General features: G+C 36.8%; 1 protein-coding gene across 1 annotated transcript; it reads left to right on the plus strand.

Moving 5' to 3' along the window:
* Nucleotides 1–5797: 5797 nt before the first annotated feature.
* On the plus strand, nucleotides 5798–6637 carry LOC114632385 (taste receptor type 2 member 140-like). Its single transcript, XM_028780907.1, has one exon. The coding sequence runs from the start codon at nucleotides 5798–5800 to the stop codon at nucleotides 6635–6637; it is 840 nt and encodes a 279-aa protein (XP_028636740.1).
* The last annotated feature ends 14191 nt before the right edge of the window (nucleotides 6638–20828 follow it).

A 20828-nucleotide genomic window follows, 5' to 3' on the forward strand; every position in this document is an offset into this window, starting at 1 on the left:
CAGGCAGGGGCAGAAGGGAAGTGGAATTCCGGAGGGGCGGGGTTTGGGTAGCTGCTGTGCCCTGGATGTCCCTGGCTCCCCGATCTATCTCTGGGGTTTAGGGAGTGAGATGGAGTTCTTACCAGCTGCTCTGAGTGCAGTGGCTCCTGGATGACTCAGGATTCAGTTTCTCCACAGGACAGGAGCAGACTGACTCTGTGTCTACTCCAGCCCGGAGGACCAGGCAGGGGCAGAAGGGCAAAAGCCAACATACCTTAATGATAAAGGGATTGGAGATAAAAAGGCCTGAAGAGAAATGCAAGGGAAGGAAGAACAGGTTCTTGCAGTAATGTGGATAAATTCTATCAACATATACTGATCAAGAAACTAAACAAAGAAGACCATAAATATAGAAGCTTGACATGGTGGCACATACCTTTAACTATAAGACTTGGGAAGCTAAGGTGGGAGAATTACGTTTGCCTTAGAAATATTTACCTATTAGGTTATAAAAGTTATAAGAATATATTCTGAGTTTTTTAGAATTATTACTTTTTTGTAATTAGGTTTGTAACCAATTCAAATTAACATTTTTTCCTGTGGAATTTAATTTGATGTTAATTTTTTTTCCATATTGTCATTCAGTTTTTCAGTGTCACTTATTAAAGACACTATTCTTTGCAATTTCGCATGTTTGGTGTTTTCCTGAAAGGGTATGATCTGCATGAGTGAGTCTGTCACTAGATACATTATTGTGTTTCTTGTTCTATTTACACTGTTTCAGTAGTGTTAAAAAGTTTAAATATGCTTTGAATTTCAGATTATGTAAATAATTGTTTTACCTGCAAGATGTGTGGAGGTAAAGATGGAGCAGCGACTGAGGGAACAGCCAACAAATGATGGCTCCATCCCATGTGAGAGAGTCCACCTCTAACACTATTAATGATACTCTGTTAAGAATTCTTGTAGACAGGAACCTAGCATAATTGTCTTCTTAGAGGTTTCATCCAGTGGATGGAGGCAGATGCAGAGACCCATAGCCAAACATCAGGTGGACCACAGAGAGTCTTATGAAACAGTGGGGGATAGAATTAAGCAAACCAGAGGAGTCAAGGTCACCACAAGAAGATCCACAGGGTCAACTAACCTGGGCTCATGGGGCTCACAGAGACTGGGCCACCAAAGAGCATGCAGAGGCTAGACTTAGCCCCACCCTCTACATTTGTAGCAGATGTTCAGCTTTGTCATCATGTGGGACCTCTAACAAATGAAGGAGGGGCTGACTCTGTTTCTGTTTCCTGCCATTGGATCCCCTTCTTCCTACTTAAACTGCCTGGTTGGTCCTCAGTGGGAGAGGATGTGCCTAGTCCTGCTGGGGCTAGAAGTCCCAGGGTGGGATGGTACTCAAAAGTGGCTCCCCCTTCTCTGAGAAGGGGAGAGGGAAATGAGGGGACTTGTAATGGTGGGACTGGGAGGAAAGGAAGGGGTCTGTGATCTGGAAGTAAAGTGAATAAACAAATTATTGGACAAAATGATTATTTTAAAATTGAATGGACAAAACAGTAACTTTTCAAAAGTTCTAAACACGAGGACTATTTTGGCAAACATTACTGATGGGTTAAAAATCCTGAAGGGCAGGCAAAATGTTTTGAATCTTGATGATCTACAAGAGACACACATTTGAGACAATAGAACAATAATTCTATCATGAAGCATGTATGTGGCAGTATATAGTACAGGATTACACACTTTCAAACACAGTTACACGTAGTTATTAGATGTTACAGGAGCATTAGCTTTCCTGGGTTTCCAAGAAAACACTCTGAAAAAACTATCTATTGAATCTATCATTTTATTAACAGAAAACTAAAGTTTAACACAAATAATGAAGATGTCCAAGAAAAGTGATTACAACTATCAAGATAGAATATATCCTTATTTTCATGCTAACAAATGAGAATTCAGCTTTGATTCAACACATCAAATGAGTTCATTGGTCTAGAGGAGGAACATTGAATATATGAACAAGAATTAATTTAAGCAGTTATAAAAATGTACTGTTTGTAGGAAGATGGGTTTAGTTCACCTAATAACACACTGTGGTGTTATTTGCTGAAAATTAGTCACACAATTGTAAAGAAATAATTTCACCATACATCCACAATTAAAATTCACATATAAAATTGATATATTAAAAGAGGGGGCAGGGAAGATAACTTAGCTGGTAAGAGTGCCTGCACTACCATGGGGATCTAAGTTCAAATCCACAGAATTCATAACAAGCAAGGCATGATCATGTGCGTCTTCAATACCAGTGCTGAACTGAGGGAATAGGAAGAAGAGAAAGGAGAATCATTGGGACTTGCTGGCCACCAGTTTTTTTCCAGCTCACAGAAAGATGCTATCTCATGGAAATAGAAAAAGTGATAGACAACGATTCTAGGTGTTATTGTCCAGTCTGTGCCTTGTGGGGCATTTGTTCCCTTACACATGAATGTGTATATACCACACACATACACCCTTACACACAAGTATTACTAATTTTGATTTTTATCGAGTGATTTTATCACTGCTCAGGTGAGCGAGTATGAAAATGACATAACTGGGAAGACAAAAATGAAGGTGATGGCGTTTCAAGTATGACTGTCATCACTGTAGACACTTCACACTCTGCCTCCCTGCTTTGTGCTCTTTGACTAATCCACTTCCTGTACAAGAAGCATGGGAAGATGTGGTGGCTCCACACATCATTGTATCCCACATGAATAGGCTACTGTAGTTCCTGTCTCTCTAAATTTGGTTGCTGTGAATTATTACTATTATTATTATCATTATTATTATTACAAAATAAAGATACCCCATTTCAATAATTACTCATGTTTGCCATTCATCTCAAATTCATGAGAAGCATCGTGGAAGAAGGAAATAATGTCAGTTCAATTTGCTGATTATTTGATTAATTGAAAACAAACTAATTTTCAAAATATTATTACTGAATTAATAATGGATTAATAAATGAATGATTAATTGAAGGTTGGCAATATGACGATAAATAAAACCCATTATTATATCTGCATCAAAGCATGAATTTTTTGTTTCTATTTTAATTTTTAGGTTACAAGTTTACAAAGTAGATGACATTGGTAACAGTATGTCACTTCTAAAGAAGCATGCAAAGAAATTTAATAAGATTTCACACATTTTCAACTGTAAATTTCCATACTTTCATTTCATTTTCTTATTTTTTATATACAAAATGCCATTTAGCATTATAAAATCTAGGTATCAAGCAGATTTCTTTCCTTATTTTTCTTTTTTCTTTTTCTTTTTTTCTTTTTATGGCTGTGAGATTAAACCCAGGGTCTCTTACATGACTGACAAGTATTTTTCACCCGCAGCTACACATGAAGCCTACCAACATCCTTTCTCTATTGTAACTTCTGTGGATTTTCCCCAAAAACATTTATAAACATTTTTCAGGTGCATAAAAATAAACAAAGAAAATCTACAATTGAACGAATAGTTTCTGGGCCACCATTCAGTACCTTGGTGGCATTTATCAAACACCAGATCTCATGTTCACAGTGTTCCTTTATAGTTAAAATTGAAAGGATAACCTTGATAATACAGAATATTCTCTGAGAAAATAGATACATGAGGACTCACAGAGATCCATGTCTAAGTAGTCAATGGATTGTGCCATTTGAAGAGTGATTCAATTTATAAATTTACATGCTTGGTGTTGGGGACCGGAACCTATGCTGTGCAGCTCTGTTTTTGTTCTTTGTCTCTTAGATACAGTTACTCTTTCTTGTGAAGGAATGCGTTGCATTAATTCTGTAAGAGTTTGGGCTCTTTTTTTTCTACAACTGTGTCAGAGACATGCATAGTAATCTCGCCACTGCTAATACAGTAATGAGTTTGTTAAGAGAAAAGCAACTTGGACACCAGAGTGCTGCAGCTACAGCTTCTGAGGCAGAACCTCAAGTGCTTCCTATCCAGAGCGGAAAGTGAAGAAGAGAGGTTCAGGGAATCTCCTGGAGTGGTGTTACTCACTCCCATGGATACAAGCTCTTTCCGTTTTCCTAATGGCCTTTACCAGCTCTTTTTACTAGCGCATGCTCTATACAGCCCCACCCCCAGTGTGTTTTGCATTTCTATTTGTCGTCTTCGTCCTTTTTGTTATAGAGAAGGAACCATCCGAAGAGTTCGTTTCTGTGTCCAGGTACGCTCCTGCTTCTATTCTTAAAAATTTTGCCTAAAATGTTTTATATGCTAGCCTAATTTTTCTTCCTAGTAATTTTCCCCCCTAAATGTTGAGCATTTATGAGAAATTTCAGGATATTTTTGTCTAATTTTCTTTGCTCAGTTTTGCTCCAGAGGGAGGTAGTTGTATTTTATCTTTCACATGCAATAACCCATTGCTTTCTCTTCAATCTATACATTTTTCTTTTGTTGTTGTTGCTGTTACTTGGATACAGAGTCCTGCCAAGGAATCCAGTTTTTCTTCGGTGCTGGGCCATATATACCAATTTGTACAAGTATATCAAGTTTCCTAAAGATTTTTTCGTTTTTCTGATTGCTTCTTTTGATGGTCTTTTTTGTGTGTTATTGCACTTTTGGCTATCGTTTAACTCTTAAAGAATATTATGACCTGTTGCTATATTTCCTGGCTTGCCTTTGGTGTGTATTGTGTTTTATATACCTTGGTACCTACAGTGATTTTTAAATGAACAGATGTTGGTGCAAACTGGAGGTAAACAAATAGTATCTGAAGCTTGTATTGGTGGAGGAATCTCATGCATAAACAAAGAGAGGAGACACAGAGAATGAAGAGGATTCATTTTATGCAGATGAATTTAAGTAAGTTTATTGTGTGCTTTATAACAATAGGAATATTTCCAAACTTATTTGCATGTATGGAAGATACTCACGAGTCTTTAGAATATTTATATCATCACTGTATCATTACAAATTAAAGCAATTTTATACCTTCTAACAAAATATCACATTACTAAATCTTAAGTGAAATATACATTTAAGTAAATGATAAACCCGAGTTTTAGAAGTCAAAAATGACAAGGATTATCATGGAAATACATACACATTTATGAATGCATAATGCCTGTGTATGTATGCATATATGACCTTATAAAAAGTAAAATTATCAATCTTGTCAGTCCCAGTGATTTAAGGAATAACTACAGAAGATTATTAGGTAGTTGTTTTTTTCTAGAAAGAATATTGGAAAACAAGAATAAGAGCCTATCCTGGCACCCTTTTGAAATATTTAATGAAATTCTTACGTAATATAGCAGTTTAGATACTATTGAATTCCATGTGAATTATAATTTTATAATTTTGCTTGTCAGAAATTAAATGGTTAAATTTTAATATATAGATAGTTGAAACTATGTAAATAAATATATTCATTTTGAAGACAGCATATTGCAATTTTGTCTCCTTCAGGATCAATTACAGAGGACTTCAGTACATCATCTGTAAGGTTTATAGAATCTGAATGAAACTCATCTGGACTTTTTTTGAAAAAAATGCAATATTTTTTATGAAGAAAACTGTAAACCAGCCCATTACTGATTCTTCATGTTTATGTGACATGGTATGTAAGCTTTTATTAAATTAATATGCTGTGAATTCTTAAGAATCAGCAAGACATGCTTCAGAAGACTGTAGTAGAAATTGGAGCATTCTCTTGGAAACAATGAATGGTGTCCTACAGTGCATATTATTAACTACTTTGTGTGTGGACTTCATAGTGGGAAGCTTAGGCAATGCATTCATAGTTCTGGTGAACATCATGGACTGGGTAAAGAGGAGAAAGTTATCTTTTATAGATCAGATCTTCACTGCTCTGGCAATTTTCAGAATTGGTTTTCTCTGCTCAATAATTACAAGTATATTGTTATATGAATCATATCCAGATTTAATAATGCCTAAAAAACTGGTAAGAGAAATTAATATTTCCTGGACAGTTACCAATCATTTCAGCATCTGGCTTGCTACAAGTCTCAGCATTTTTTATTTTCTCAAAATAGCCATGTTTTCAAACTCTATTTTTCACTTAAAAAGGAGAGTAAAACAAGTGGTATTAGTGACATTGCTGGCATCTTTCCTCATCTTCTTTTCAAATATTTTAATCATAAACAGATGTACTGATGGCTGGATTGGTGTACATGAAGCTAATGTGTCCTACAGGATTATCTTAAGTACTGCTGCTCGAATTTCTAGGCTTATTCTACTCATCAACACTATTTTCACACTTATACCATTCACTGTATCTCTGACAATGTTTCTCCTTCTCATTTTCTCTCTATGGAGACATCTGAAGAACATGCAGGGCAATGTCACAGGCTTCAGAGACATCAGCACTTCTGCCCACATAAAGGCCCTGAAAATGGTGGTCACCTTCCTTTTAATGTATACAATTTTTTTCCTGTCAATTCTTTTGCAGTTTTGTAACCTTAAATTTCAAAAGAAAAATTTCTTTACTCTATTTTTCTCTGTTACTGGAATTGCCTTTCCTTCAGGCCACTCATATGTCCTGATTCTGGGCAACACTAAGCTTAGACAGGCATTTCTTTCTATGGCATGGTGGCTGAGGTGCAGGCTCAGGGATGCAGAACCCTCAGATTCCTAAAACATTACTGTTGATCATTTTTTTGTATTTTAGAGAAAAATAAGTTCCTAGAAATGAAATATACTTACATTTTTACATTTTTTACTTCATTTGCAGGATTGTAAGTTTGTAGAAATTTTTACGTAGATCAGGAAAAATCTAAACATGCTTCAACCTTGACAGAAATTTAGATATATCTATATTGTTCTACAATTATAGACATGAATATGTACTAGATAAATATATGAACATATTGTATTAGTATAATATAATTTTCTATATAGATTTAATCTCTTTGACATTTTAAAATGATTTATGTTTATATGTAAAAACCACATGTATTTGTATTAATGTTGACATAATAAATGTGAAACTGTAATTTTATGCACTTAACAATACTTGTATAATCTAGAACAAGTCAAGAAATGACATATAGCCTTGGACATCAGATATAAGTAACCTATTCTCTGTTTCAAATATAAGATCAATTTTAAGTAATTTCAATGAAATTTCTGATTCTAATTCAAGTTTTTTTTCTACAATTAATTTGAAATCCAAGAATCATTGGAACATATTCATCATTAGGAAATGCACTATCACTTAAAGTAGATTTTATATTGTGCATCCTATTTAAATTCCTATCTCCATAAATAACAAAGTGTCTTCACTGAATACTACAGGGAAGAGATTTGTGTCCTTGTTTTACTTTACATAAGTATACACCTGTGTTTTTCTCTGTGAAACAAACCATGCTGTAATAAGAATAGAAATTTAGAGTAATGTAGGAGTGACTGATGTGTTATTAGCATGAAATTTTGTTGTGTATGTATATTGTATTGATTATATGGCAACATGAAATGTGAGTTAAAATGTATAAATGTAATCACCATGGAGAGAAGTTTAAAAGCTCAGGCTGATGAGGGGACGTGATGTGAGCAGAAGATGGTTTTGAGGTTTATGGTTGTCCTCGCTTCAGTACTGTTGAATCTGCAGTCAGGATCATTCAGATTACTAGCTTTATGTTTTATCAACATTGTTCTAACATTGTTTGTTTATTACTTGTTCTTTGAAAAATGTAGAGTATATTTTCTGTATGTTGTCCAGATTCAATTGGATAGAGCCACGTATGCTATAGAAGGTAAATATATGTAATAGATATCCACTTAAAGGAGGTTGCTATAGCACATACATGAGGCACACCCTCGTTGAAGCATGGGGAGGGGGGAGGGGAGTTGTCACCCATGTTTGTGGAGTCATTCAGGGATGAAGCTGTTCTTATGTCTCCTTGCTTTTGTAAGAAACCCTCACCCATGCCTCTGGAAGAACCCCAATAAATTCATTGGTTCACCAAACTATACCTGGGTGGAATCATTTCCTTGTTCGTTCTGTTGTGGGAGCCTTTACTGAGAGGATCTATTGATATTTCTCTAGGAAACAATTAGAGAAGAGTGTATATTGCAAGACACTGGGATCACCAGAATCCATGTCAAATTAAGAAAGTATTTATATGACTTTGTAGAAAGTATATTCACATGAGAAATAGTTTTAGAAAGTTACATGGTACAAGGTAACTGTATGATACTCTTAAAATTCAAAAAAAGACAACTACAATCCCAATCTGTAGCCAAAATTTGTTCTTATATATTCAATTAAGTAGTGCCATTCCATATTAGAAAACAAAACAGAGCTGGTACTAATATGCACCTTCTGCATGAATCTGCTACTAGTGGACAAACCACAGGAAGAATGTGAGGGACTGTGGGGAAAAATTACAGGCCGCAGCGGTAGAGTCCCAGGGGGTTTCCACGAGGCTGGTCCCACATTCGGGAGGAAGGTCTAACATTCCAACGGCCTGGAGGCTTTGGCGGCAGCAGGACCCAATGACACGAGGAAGTCCTTGATTCCAAAAGGGTTTGTTGTCATGGTGGATGATAGATGGATCTGGTTGTACGCCAGTAAAACTCAGGGCAGTCCAAAGTTATATAGGGAGGGAGAAATGGGGAGGATGGGGGAGGATCTGGGGAGTCATGCTTAATTTGCTCTGCCCTCTGGCCTTCATTAGCATGTAAATCACTAGGCCCTGAGGCCTCTAGTCACACCCTCTTTGGGTGCACTTTAGGAGGGGCTGTAATGGCTAGCCTACATGACTGAGTTTTATGGAGACTAGTCTGCTTTTCAGGACCCTGGGTTCTAGGGGCATGCCGAACTCCTGCCGGTTCTCAAGCAGAGTCTCTGGGTTCTAGGCAACTGCCCAACCATGACCCAGAATACCCTTACGCAGTCCCACAAGGTACTACTTTGCTTATCCTGAAACTGAAAGCGTTGGTGCTGTAATAATTTCAGAGGTGAGCTGTGATTCTCAACTTTCCCAATTCTTTGACCCTTTAATACAGTTCCTCATATTGTGGTGACCCCCAACCATAAAATTATTTCATTGTTACTTCATGACTGCAATTTTGCTACTGTTATGAATCATAATGAAGATATCTGATATGCAGGATATGTGATATGTGAACAACAATGTGGTTGCAAACCACATCTTGAGAGCCACTGCTATGCAGCATTTATTAATATCCTTACGTATAAATAATATTGATGAAACTATAATATAAGGGGATTGGTATACATATGAGAACAGGGTAGACATGAGAAGTCTATGGACACAGAACAAAGTGATTTGCACACCCCAGCAGGATACTCCTTGCAGAGTGCAATACTAATAGACACTTAACCTTGGACTTCAACCACCTGAACTTTGAGGACATAAATGTCTGTCATTTAACAAATCTAGTAGATAGTGGTTCCTAAATGGATGCCTATGAAAATCAGAAAGGAAAAATTCTATTCATTTAAAGGGATGTAAATATGCTGAGAAATTAAGTTTGAACATTGTGCAATTGGTAATAAAGCTGATATTTTATAATGTAAAATAATTGCTGCGAAATTGTCTACAATCAGGTGTACACAAATTCTTTAGTAATGCTGAATGAATAAAACAATATTTTTGGTGTTCATTATGTATATGTAACTATTGCTTATTGCTGAATCAACAACATTCATACATACCTTAATAGAGAAATAGGACTAACATCTATTAGCAATTCTATCTATCAAGACAAGGCGAAGAAGAAAAATTAATTAAGTGCAATATATTGTAATAATCAATAAAAAGCAGATAGACCATAAGTTTAGATCAGTACAGGTTTATTAAGCATTCATGTATTGCAAGTGATATTTAATACAGTACATTTTTAATTATGTCTTCTGACTGCTTTTTAAATTTTTATATGTATTTATTTTATGTGTATGAGTGTTTTGGCACCATTTATGCCTGTTACCCTAGGAGGTTAGAAGAGGCCACTGGATCCTCTGGGAGTAGAGTTAGAGATGGTTACACCATGTGGGAGGTGAGAATTGAACACTCTATGTGTTCTTCTCTACTGAGCCAAATTTCTAGCCCTAAATCATGCGTTGTCTACACTTTATAATTTTGCATATTTTTATTTCTCAGACTATGCATTATATAGAAGTATCTTATAACAAATAAAACTGAGAAAATATTAAGGAATTGGTTAATAAAGTTGTAAGAATACAAATGGAGCCTAGTGATGTAGAAGTAGAAGAATGTGAATACTATTTCACAAAAGTTCTGAGATCTACTATTGCATGCTTGTGCCTTCAATCACACAAACATGCACACACACACACACACACACACACACACACGTACAAACAAACACACACAGACACCAATAATAGCTAATATAAGAAAAGTTTAACAGATGAAATGTGTCAGTGTTTACACAGAAATTATATTAATGAGATAAATGAATAATAAACACAACAATTAGGTCTACAATATTTCCTTCAAATAGGCACACCAAAAACTAATACATGATAAAAAATAATTATTTCTTAAGGCTTTGTGAAATTGATAAAAGACAAATGATGGATATGGAGAGAAGTGAAAATATGAAGTGATAACATTACAAACACAGCATTGTGCACTGGGAAGTAAAAAGAGCATATACACAAAGATTTTCAGTAAGGTTAGAGCTTGACCAGCTTCTTCCTCAGGTCTTTCAAGGCACTGGTAGAACACAGAACTCAGCAGACTTATTTTTTCTGAGGTTCCTTATGATATATTTTACATAGATCACCTTTGACAAGACATCACTTGAAAGTGGATTAAATAACCCAGAAGCAGGACTGGGTCTAGACTTCAAGCACAAATTTCTTGCTTAAGTGCACACAGTTGGGTCTTGAGTTATATTCCTCTTGTTTTTAGACTGTGTGAAGAGAGAGAGAAGGGGGAAGGGAGAGACAGAGAACGGGAGTGAGGGAGAGAGAGAGAGAGAGAGAGAGAGAGAGAGAAAGAGAGAGAGAGGCTACTTTTTCATTTTATCCTTGCAACTTCATGTGCTAGCTGGAATAAACTACCAATATTGTGGCATTACTTTGGTTATCTTTTTCTCTCTTGAGGACTGAGGATCACCTCCACTTTAGTGATTCTCTGCATCTCTCATACACTACTTGTAAACATTTTACCAGCTGACATCTAAACAAGATAAATTCAAATCACCCAGGAGCTGTAGGTGGCAAAAAATTAGCCTTCCTTTGCATAGTAGCAGATGGAATCCAACAACTGAAAACTGGAGCTTGTGATAAGGGCATGCAGTGCATGGTTGGTGTTATTTTATATTGTTTTAAGAAATGATGTTTTCTATAACCAACACTGCACTTGTTAGCTGTCCTTGTTTAATCTGCACTCACCCTCAACTTCATTTTCCTACCTATCTCCTGTTCAGATATTGGCAGAACTTTATGTCAGGAGATGAAATTCTAGCTACTAGAATTTCTTTGTGTTTCCCCTGAATTAAGACCAACATTAGACACATTTTCTGTCAAATTAGTGGTAGAATTTACTTTTAAAAATGCCAGTATCTCTATATTACTTGAAAATTGCTCTGAATTTTTCAGGAGAAATTATATGCCCCCAGGTGATAGCAATCTTACTGATTTGACTTTTTAAAAGTTTGTTTGCTTTGGCAAAGTGAATGACCTGATATTTATCTGTAGTTCATCAAAGTTCATCCAGTAGGCAAGTAAAGATGAATGTTCTTACTGCCCGCCATGGTAGTATTCATATTTTGAAAACTATCTTGAGTGTTATACATGAGTAGTATATTTAAATTATTTCCTCCAGTATTTGCTCCTACTCCCCCCATGCTCTTCCCTTTCACATTCATCTACTTTTACATTTAACTATTATTATTACACATAGACATACATTTAAATTTATAGATATACAATCAGATTATTTCATTTGGTGCTGTGTGTATGTGTAGGTATTTTGGGCTTGACACTTGGAAATCGATAACCTATGAAGGGGCAAATCTCTGGAAAAGACTGATTATCACTCAGGCAGCAACCATCAATTGCCTATAGCTCTTCATCTAGGGATGTGGCCTTGTGAAATTTCTTTTTCCTCCATTCACATTGACATGTCAGCTGGTAACATTTTTGAGCTTTGTTTAGACAATCATCTTTTTGAGATTTCATGTGTGTGACTTCCCTATCATATAGAGAAGACTATCATGTAGCAGATGTCCTAGTCTTACACTCTTTCTCTGTATTTTTTTTCATGATGTTCTCTGAACATTAGGTATTATACTGTAGATGTTTCAAATGGGCTTGGGTATCTCATGGATGGCCACCTGTAGTGTTTTCTGCATATCTCTGACTGACGCCAAAAGACATTTCTCTAATGAGTGATGAGAATTACACTTATCCATGGGTAGAAGAATAAGTATTTGGAATGTAGTTAGAAATCATGCTTATTTTGGAAAGTATAGGTGGTAGGTTCTTCTCTAGGGTCCATGACTTGATCTCACATGTGTAGCTGCTTGTTTTCAGTACCAGGGATCATTTCACTCTTGTTCAGTAGTACATATATCCAATTAGATGGCTTCCAGGGTATCTTGCCATTCTGGTTGTTGTGTTTCACTAGTGTTATATCTAGGTATGATTATCAATTACTTTTCTACCCCCCATTATTCCTTTCTTCTCTTTCCCAAGTGGGATTGAGGCATCCTCACTTGGGCCCTTCAGCTTGTCAATTACCTGAGTTCTGTGAATTGCATCCTGGGTATTCTGTAATCTTTTGACTAATATCCACTTATTAATGAGTATATATATTTATGTCCTTTGGGTCTGGGTTATATTAGTCAGGATGATATTTTATAGTTTCATCCATTTGCCTGCAAAAATCATGAAGTCTTTATTTTTAATAGCTGAGTAGTATTACATTGTGTAAATGAACCACATTTTCAGTATCCATTCTTCCATTGTGGGACATCTGGGTTGTTTCCAGCTTCTGGCTATCATAAATAAGGCCACTATAAACCTAGTGGAACATGTGCCCCTGTAGCATGGTGAGGCATCTTTTGATCTATTTGGAGTTGAGTTTTGCATAAGGTGGATATAAGGACTTGCTCTCATTCTTATACATGTAGCTTATTGGGTCTTATACATGTAGTCTTATTCACTAGCAACATATTATGAAGACACTTTCTATTCTTCAGTGTATATTGTTGTTCTGTTTATTAAAAAAATAAAATCAAACACTGTCAGAGTGTGGGCTTACATGTAGATTCCCAATTTTACTCAACAGGTCAATATATGTGTTTTAAGACAGCACATTGCCATTTTTATTACTATAGCTTTGTGGCATAACTTAAAATCTTGGATGAGTAATAACTATAGTAGTTTTTATTTTCCTATCTTTTTCTTTTGTTAAGCATTTCTTTGACTACCCTGAGTCTCTAATATTTCCATGATTACTTCAGAGACTATAAAATAAATATCCCTAGATAGACATCCATACAATATCTCTTCTACCCAAGGTTCAGTGTTCATTTCAGAAGAGGAGGAAGAAATATTGTAAGAGCCAGAGGTGGTAGATGAGTATAAGGGACACAACAGAACAGTTGCATCTATGATCTAAAAGCAATGGTGGGTAATATGCACAAGTTCCTCATGAACGCAAAAGTGAAATAAATCTCTGATGAAGAAATGAGTTAGTAATGGTGCCAGACTCCTGCTTAGGTAGCTATTGCAAATTCATAGCTGCTCAGACAGGAAGAGTTAATATTCTCTAAGGGTAAGATCCATGCTCCAATGGAAGGGTACTACATTTCTGTATACAAATAGCACAAGCTAGACTTGATGACCTCTAAACATAGAGATAGAGTTGGGTGGGTAGGGTTAGGTTTGAGTCTGGGATTAGTTGGCAGGTAGAGATGAATATTATCAAAATACATTATACTAAAAATTTACAATAAAATAAATAAGTGAAAATAAATGGAAAAATAATCTTTTGTAGACAATGTTTTTTCTGTCTCATGATTATTCAACATAACTGCTAATAAGTAATTAGTTCATCAAATAGAATCCATGAATTTAGTAACACTGTCAAATGAGATATTGACAGAAGCAACTTACCCTATGTGACTAGTTAGAATAAATATTTAAGTCTAGATGTTTTGATAATAGCAATAAAATGAAGATAGGTCTTGTAAATAAGTTCCATAGCATGTTATATTAATATTGTTCGTATACTCTTTTAAAGAGTGTGAATGAAGACCTAAATAACTGTAGATATATACATTGTAAGTAGATAAATCAGTTTCCTACACTACCTTTTATACCCAAATCTTCATGTCTCACAAAGTTCTGGTGGAAAAAAAAACATGGGTACTTTGTTCACCCTTTGAAATAGGATTGAAGTATCCACATTTGGGCCTTCACTCCTGTTAAGCTTCATATAATCTGAGTTGGAATCATGGGTATTCTGAATGTTTTGGTTAATAACACTTATTGGTGTGAACACACCATATATGTCCTTTTAGGTCTGGGTTACCTCAATCAGGATGATATGGTTCTATTCATTTGCCTGCAAAACTCATGATGTCTTCATTTTCAATAGTGGTGTAATATTCCATTGTGTAAATGAATCACATTTTCTGTATCCACTCATCAGGTGAGGGACATCTCTGTTATTTTCTGCTTCTGGCAATTACAAATAAAGCAGCTAAGAACATAGTGGAGCATATGTCCTTGTGATACGGTAGAGCAATTTTTGGGTATATGCCCAGGAGTGGTAGAGCTGGGTCTTCAGGAAGAACTATTCCAATTTTCTGAGGAACTACCAGATTGATTTGCAGAGTGGTTGCAACAGTTTGAAATCCCACCAGCAAGGGAAGAGTGTTCCTTTTTCTCCACATCCTTGTCAGCGTGTGCTGTCATTTGAACTTTTTATCTTAACCATCTTTATTGATGTACGGTGGAATTTCAGGATTGTTTTGATTTGCATTTCCTTGATGACTAAGGGTGATAAACATTTATCTAAGTGTTGTTTTGGCCATTCCAGATTCCTCAGTTGAGAATTCTGTTTAATTCTGTAACCCAGTTTTAAATTGGGTTATTTGATTTTCTAGAGCCTAACTTCTTATATGTATGTATTAGTATATTTTGGATATTAACCTTCTATCAGATATTGGGTTAGTGAAGATCTTTTCTCAATCTGTAGGTTGAAGTTTTATCTTATTGACAGTGTCCTTTGCTTTACAGAAGCTTTTTAGTTACATGCAGTCCCATTTGTCAATAATCACAGGAAGCAGAAGGAGGGAGGGACCTAGGTGGAAGAGGGAAGCATGAGGGGAAAATGGGGGACATGATCAGTTATGGAGGAGTCAGGAGTGAAGCTCAGAGGGCCAGGAGAATGAATAGAAATATGCAGCAGTGTGAGGTAGAGGTGGGAGAAAACTCTAGAAAGTCCCAGACACCAGGTATTTGAGAGGATCCCATGATCCAATGAGGATGACCTTAGCCAAAATGCCCTACAATGGAGAGGTGGATCATAAAAGAAGATAGACACATCCACATCCAGAAGATAGACACTGCCCCATTTTGAGGCATGGAACCACCTGTGATCTTCAAAATTTTTGATCCAGAATTTTTCATGTTTGAAGGAAATGCAGGAACAAAAATGGAGTAGAGCCTAAAGAAAGGCCATATAGAGACCAGCCCAACTTGAGGTTCATCCCAGGCACAGGCATCAAACTCCATCACTGTTACTGAAGCCATGTTGTACTTGCAGCCAAGAGCCTAGCATGGCTGTCCTCTGAGAGGCTCTACCAGTGGCTGACTGAGATGGATACAGATACAGCCAACCATTGGAATGAGGTCTGGGAGCCTTGGGAAGAGTTAGGGGAAGGACTGAAGGAGATGAAAGTGACCGCAACCCCATTGGAAGTACAATAGTACCAACTAACTTGGATCCCTCAGAGCTTGTAGAGCTGAATCCACCAATCAAGTAGCATACATGGGGTCTGTGGTCCCCGCTACATATGTAGCAGAAGACTGCCTTGTCTGGCCTCAGTGGGAAAGGATGTGTTTCTTCCTGTAGAAACTTAATGTACCATGAAAGGGGGATTCTGGGAATATAAGGTGGGAGTGGGTGGGAGGAGCACCCTATCAGAAGCAAAAGGGAGGGGGTGAAGAACTCATGGAGGAGGGACCAAGAAGGAGGCCACATTTGAAATGTAAATAAATAAAATAATAAAAAATGATAATATATTGAATATATATATTTTTTTCCTCAAAACTTATTTTTAAATTAACATTAAATTTTATAATATAGTAAGCAAGAAACAACCCTAATATCAAGCCATATATTTCATAGAAATTAGTGACATGCAGAATGAAGAAAAGTGACATAAATCTTAAGAATACAGGATAGTATTTCATGTCTCTTAGGTATTGAGGTTCCTGTAATCAACTTAGTCACTCCCCACATCTCCTACATAATGAGACTGAAATTTTGACTAGCTGGCTTTGGTACATGATCAATTCAAATTACATAGAAATGAGACAAGGCAAAACTTTGCGAAACAGTGAAATGGGATATGTGTTTATTTGCATGGTAGCAAATAAGAATTCAGTCTGAACTTCAACAGTAGCCATAGAAAAATCTTACTCATGTTAAAAGCATACAGTATGTGGAAGTGGTTTAACACTGTTTAGATGTAGTAGTATTTTCCATAACAAACATCAAACTTGTTTGTAATTTTCTTAGTCTTCCTTTCTGCTTTAATATTGTTCATGCAATGTAAAAGCAACAGGAACTTCATGATCAGAAGCCTGCTATTGGTAGAACTTTGTATTAAGGGATTCTAAATTATAAACAGTTGTATTGGGTTTACATTTCTACCTGACATACAATTTACAATGAACATTTTTTTTTTCATCTAGTTAATGGTAGAATTTAGTTTTGGAAATTTTACCAACATTGTCATTGCATTTGTAAGTGGTTCTGACTTTATCAGGAGAAACCATGATCCACAGAAGAATAAACACTCCCTCTTCCTTCTCCTTTCTTCTTTCTTTCCTTCTTTCTTTATTTTTTCTTTCTCCTTCTTTCTCCTTCTCCTTCTCCTTCTCCTCCTCCTCTCCCTTCCCCTTCCCCCTCCCCTTCCCCTTCCCCTTCCCCTTCCCCCTCCCCCTCCCCCTCCCGCTTCACCTTTTCTTTCTCCTTCTCTTGCTCTGATCCTGCTCCTGCTCCTTCCTCTGCTTCTGCTTCTTCACCTGCCTCAGTTTCTTCAGCTTCTTCTGCTGCTTCCCTTCTCCTTCCTCCCCCCCCCTTTTTAAGAAATTATCTCACTGTGACACTTTGCTTGGACTAGAACTTGATATGTAGATCAGTCTGGCTTCTAATTCACAGTGATCCACCTGACCTGCCTCCCTAGTGCTAAGATTAAAGCCATGAACCATTACTTTTTTCTGGAGATATAATTTGTATTGGTTTGGCTCTCTTTAGAATTGATTTACTTGAATTTTAATCAGGGTGATCATGATCTAACTCACGTGCACACACCAGGACAAATATGCATGATTTAAAATCTTTTCAATGCATAAACATGGGAAGTTATTGATCCTTTGATTATCCCTGCTACCTGTGCCCTAGACTGCTGGCAGCCCAACCCTACTTGCCCTTGGGGGTTGAGTGTGAGGTGGCCTAAAATCAATGGCACAGACTCCAGGAGCAGGTTAGAAATACCACCGTGTGCTCATATCAATGGTGCTGCAAGCTTCTTTAATATCCTCCATCCACTCCCCATTGGTCCCCAAAAAATCATCTCTTCTTAGCAACAGTTTCTGATTGGCTGGTATTGTCCATGTCAGCAATCCTTAGACTCTCAGGTGCCTGAAGCCTCCCAGCCCAGAGAAGGTAGTGGTGCGAGCACAGAGTAGGACTATGTGATAGTTTTAAGGTCTGAGATTATCAGGGCTTTCTGGCTCTCTGACCTGTACTATAATACTGATAATAACTTCTAAAAAGTCCTAAAAACTTTCTTCATCTCTCTGAGGGTAAAAGACTGGTAGTTTACGTGATTAGCATCTGTAGCCTAACAGCAGATGACTAAGCAATGCAGCCTTTGTTCTATTTCAGCAGGAACTGCTTGGCTCTAACTTTCAGCCTGTTAGTTGGAAGTCACAGGAAGAAACCAGTTAGAGAAGTGATTATAGAGTTTATTACTAAGTGTAAAAAGTTTCCTATGAAAGCTATCTAAGGGGCAAAGCCGAAAGATCCTAAGTAGGGAAAGGAAAAAATTATAGTAAGGTAAAAATTCCTCTAAAGAAAAAAATTATCCTAGACGAGGAAAATGGAAAGTGTTCTCTCTTTGTCTTCGTCTTCAGTACTTATACATCTTTCAGAATACAAGATCACATGTTACAAAATTTATCACAAGTTCACACCTAAAATCAAATCATAAATTGAAAGAGAAGTTTACAACAGAGTATGTTTACATGCATATCCATTAGTAGTAATTATCTGGCTAAGCATCCATCACCAGGCTAGCTCCACAAGTTCACTAAAGGTTTAAAACTATAAGTTATGAGTGAAGTTTTGTATAGCTAAACCTAGTCAATATTTTATCTTCTGTCCTAGCATCTATAAGAAATCATTAGCCTCCTTTTAACGACCTTTGTTTAATTGTTTTACAACCTCTTGGAATGTTCTCTGAGTAGGAGAAAGTCTGGCTTCTATCTAAGTGCAATTAACTGGTGACACTTGGGAGACTCATAGAGTTCTCTTTGCAGTTTTGATTATTAGAAAGGGACCTAATAACAGCCCTATTATAAAAGAGCTTAATAATCATTGATATAATTTTAGGAATTCTTATAGGATCATCATTAAGACTTAAGAAGTCATCTATTTGTCTATATAGCATCACTACAAGACAGTACATCTTTGTGAATCTGCAGAGATCTGCTCCAAAGGAGTGTGCTATTACTTAGTGATTGTTATATATGTTTAATAATGATAGGAAAAGCATATTAATAGCAGGAATCTTTCCTAAAATTAATCCCTTACAGCCTTGGTAAGTACGATTGAACCTGCTACAGATTATATAATAATCCAAGGCAGCCACTTCAGCATGATCACCTGCTAGTTATTAGCTTGTCCTAGTATGGCTCCTGATACTCAGGATGTCTTCAGTTAGAGCCTCCTGCAGGAGATGCCTTTGTGGCACACAGCCCCAACATTTAAGTAAAGGTGGCCACAGCAGTTCCTCCTACATTTCCATCCTCTTGTTTTTAGATTTTGACATCGTAGTGAGAGCTGAGTGCCATTGCCTCCACATTGTTGACTCCACCTCTGAGGATTCCCAGTACACTGGATTGTGCATGTCTTAGGTTGTCCTTCCAAGATCTTACCCATCATAGGCTACCAGCCCTCAAAGAGATATATTGGAGGCATGTCACATAAGGAGAAGATGAGAAACTGACTATATGTTGGTCTCAGAGATTTTTGCCATCCAGGCTTTGATCATTTCCTTAGGGGGATTGCAATCAGGGATTTCAAGGGCCATCAGCTCCTGGAGGAGCGCCTTACGTTTGGGGCACTGCCTAGAAATATACTATGTGGGACACTTAAATAAAACAACTACTAGTATGACAATCCCTCCCTCAGAGCATAAGTGGCTATTGACAAAGGGTCAAACAGTCTCTTGATATTTTCCCACACTTTTCCTAGGAATCCAGCATCTAGGAAGAGCACAGATATCCTGGTTGAATTATGTTGGCTGTGTTCTCCCTTAACAGCACAGTATAGTTAAGCAATTTGTCTGACCTGGTATTTTCAAGATATCAAGCCAACTGTTGTGAGACTTCATTGGCATTATGTACCTGCTAAGGGGCTTAGCAGATTGAGTGAAATCTGGGATCATGTGCCAATAGAGACATGTCCTAACAAGGGCCAACTCTTTTGCTAGTAAGTCAACATGTTGTTTAAAAATGTGGACGGCTTGATAAAAATGTTGATTTACAACCTCTTGCACCTGTAATGCCTTGGATGACTTACAGACTACAGTCGTACTGACTGTTTGGGTCAAGGCAACTGCAGTTGTTGTTGCCCTGGCAATGCCTGCAATGATGGCTGTAGGGAGTATAGGGTCAGTTAACTTGATGTCAATTGGTGCTGGGTGAGCAGCGGCCATTAATATTGAGGGTGATCCTTGACTTTGTGACCTGTATGGTGTAGTTGGTCATGTTGCAAAATATCATCAAAAAAGGCATGATCATTCATAGTATGGACATGACCCATTGTTGCAGGGACATCAGCCAAAGTAGGTGAAAAGGTCACTGATTGCTGTCTTAATCCTGCCAACAGACATGTAATTTTTGTGGCCTGTTGACCTCCAACTCCTGTAATACAGGGACCAGACCAGAATCTCCAATGGAGGACCCTCAATGATTCAGTTTTCAGAATTTGCAACCAGTAACAGTGAACTTGGATACACACACACACACACACACACACAACACACACACACAAACAGAAAGGGGGGGATTTCTTACCTGACCTTGCTACTGAGAACATTTTTCTATAAAGCTAGGGAAAGAATTTTATCTTAAAATTTTGTGAATTTCTACCTACTTGAAATCTGTACTAACTTTGTTAGCAGCAGTAAAATAAAATATAAAACAATAAAACAAACAAAATCAAAGTATATGCTCCAGTGACAGCATACTAACTAGTTTGGTTGTGTTCAGTATTGATTTCCCTAGGAAAAGTTAATGCATTGATATTCAATTAGAGTTTACTAGCTTTCATTTAATAGAAAATTGATAATAATTACTTTTA

Source organism: Grammomys surdaster, unplaced genomic scaffold, assembly GCF_004785775.1.
Source record: "Grammomys surdaster isolate TR1022 unplaced genomic scaffold, NIH_TR_1.0 373, whole genome shotgun sequence".
NCBI classification, from domain to species: Eukaryota; Metazoa; Chordata; class Mammalia; order Rodentia; family Muridae; genus Grammomys; species Grammomys surdaster.

Excerpts from the sequence above, each read along its gene's own strand:
- LOC114632385 (XM_028780907.1), top strand. The coding sequence starts at position 5,798 with ATGGACTGGGTAAAGAGGAGAAAGTTATCTTTTATAGATCAGATCTTC.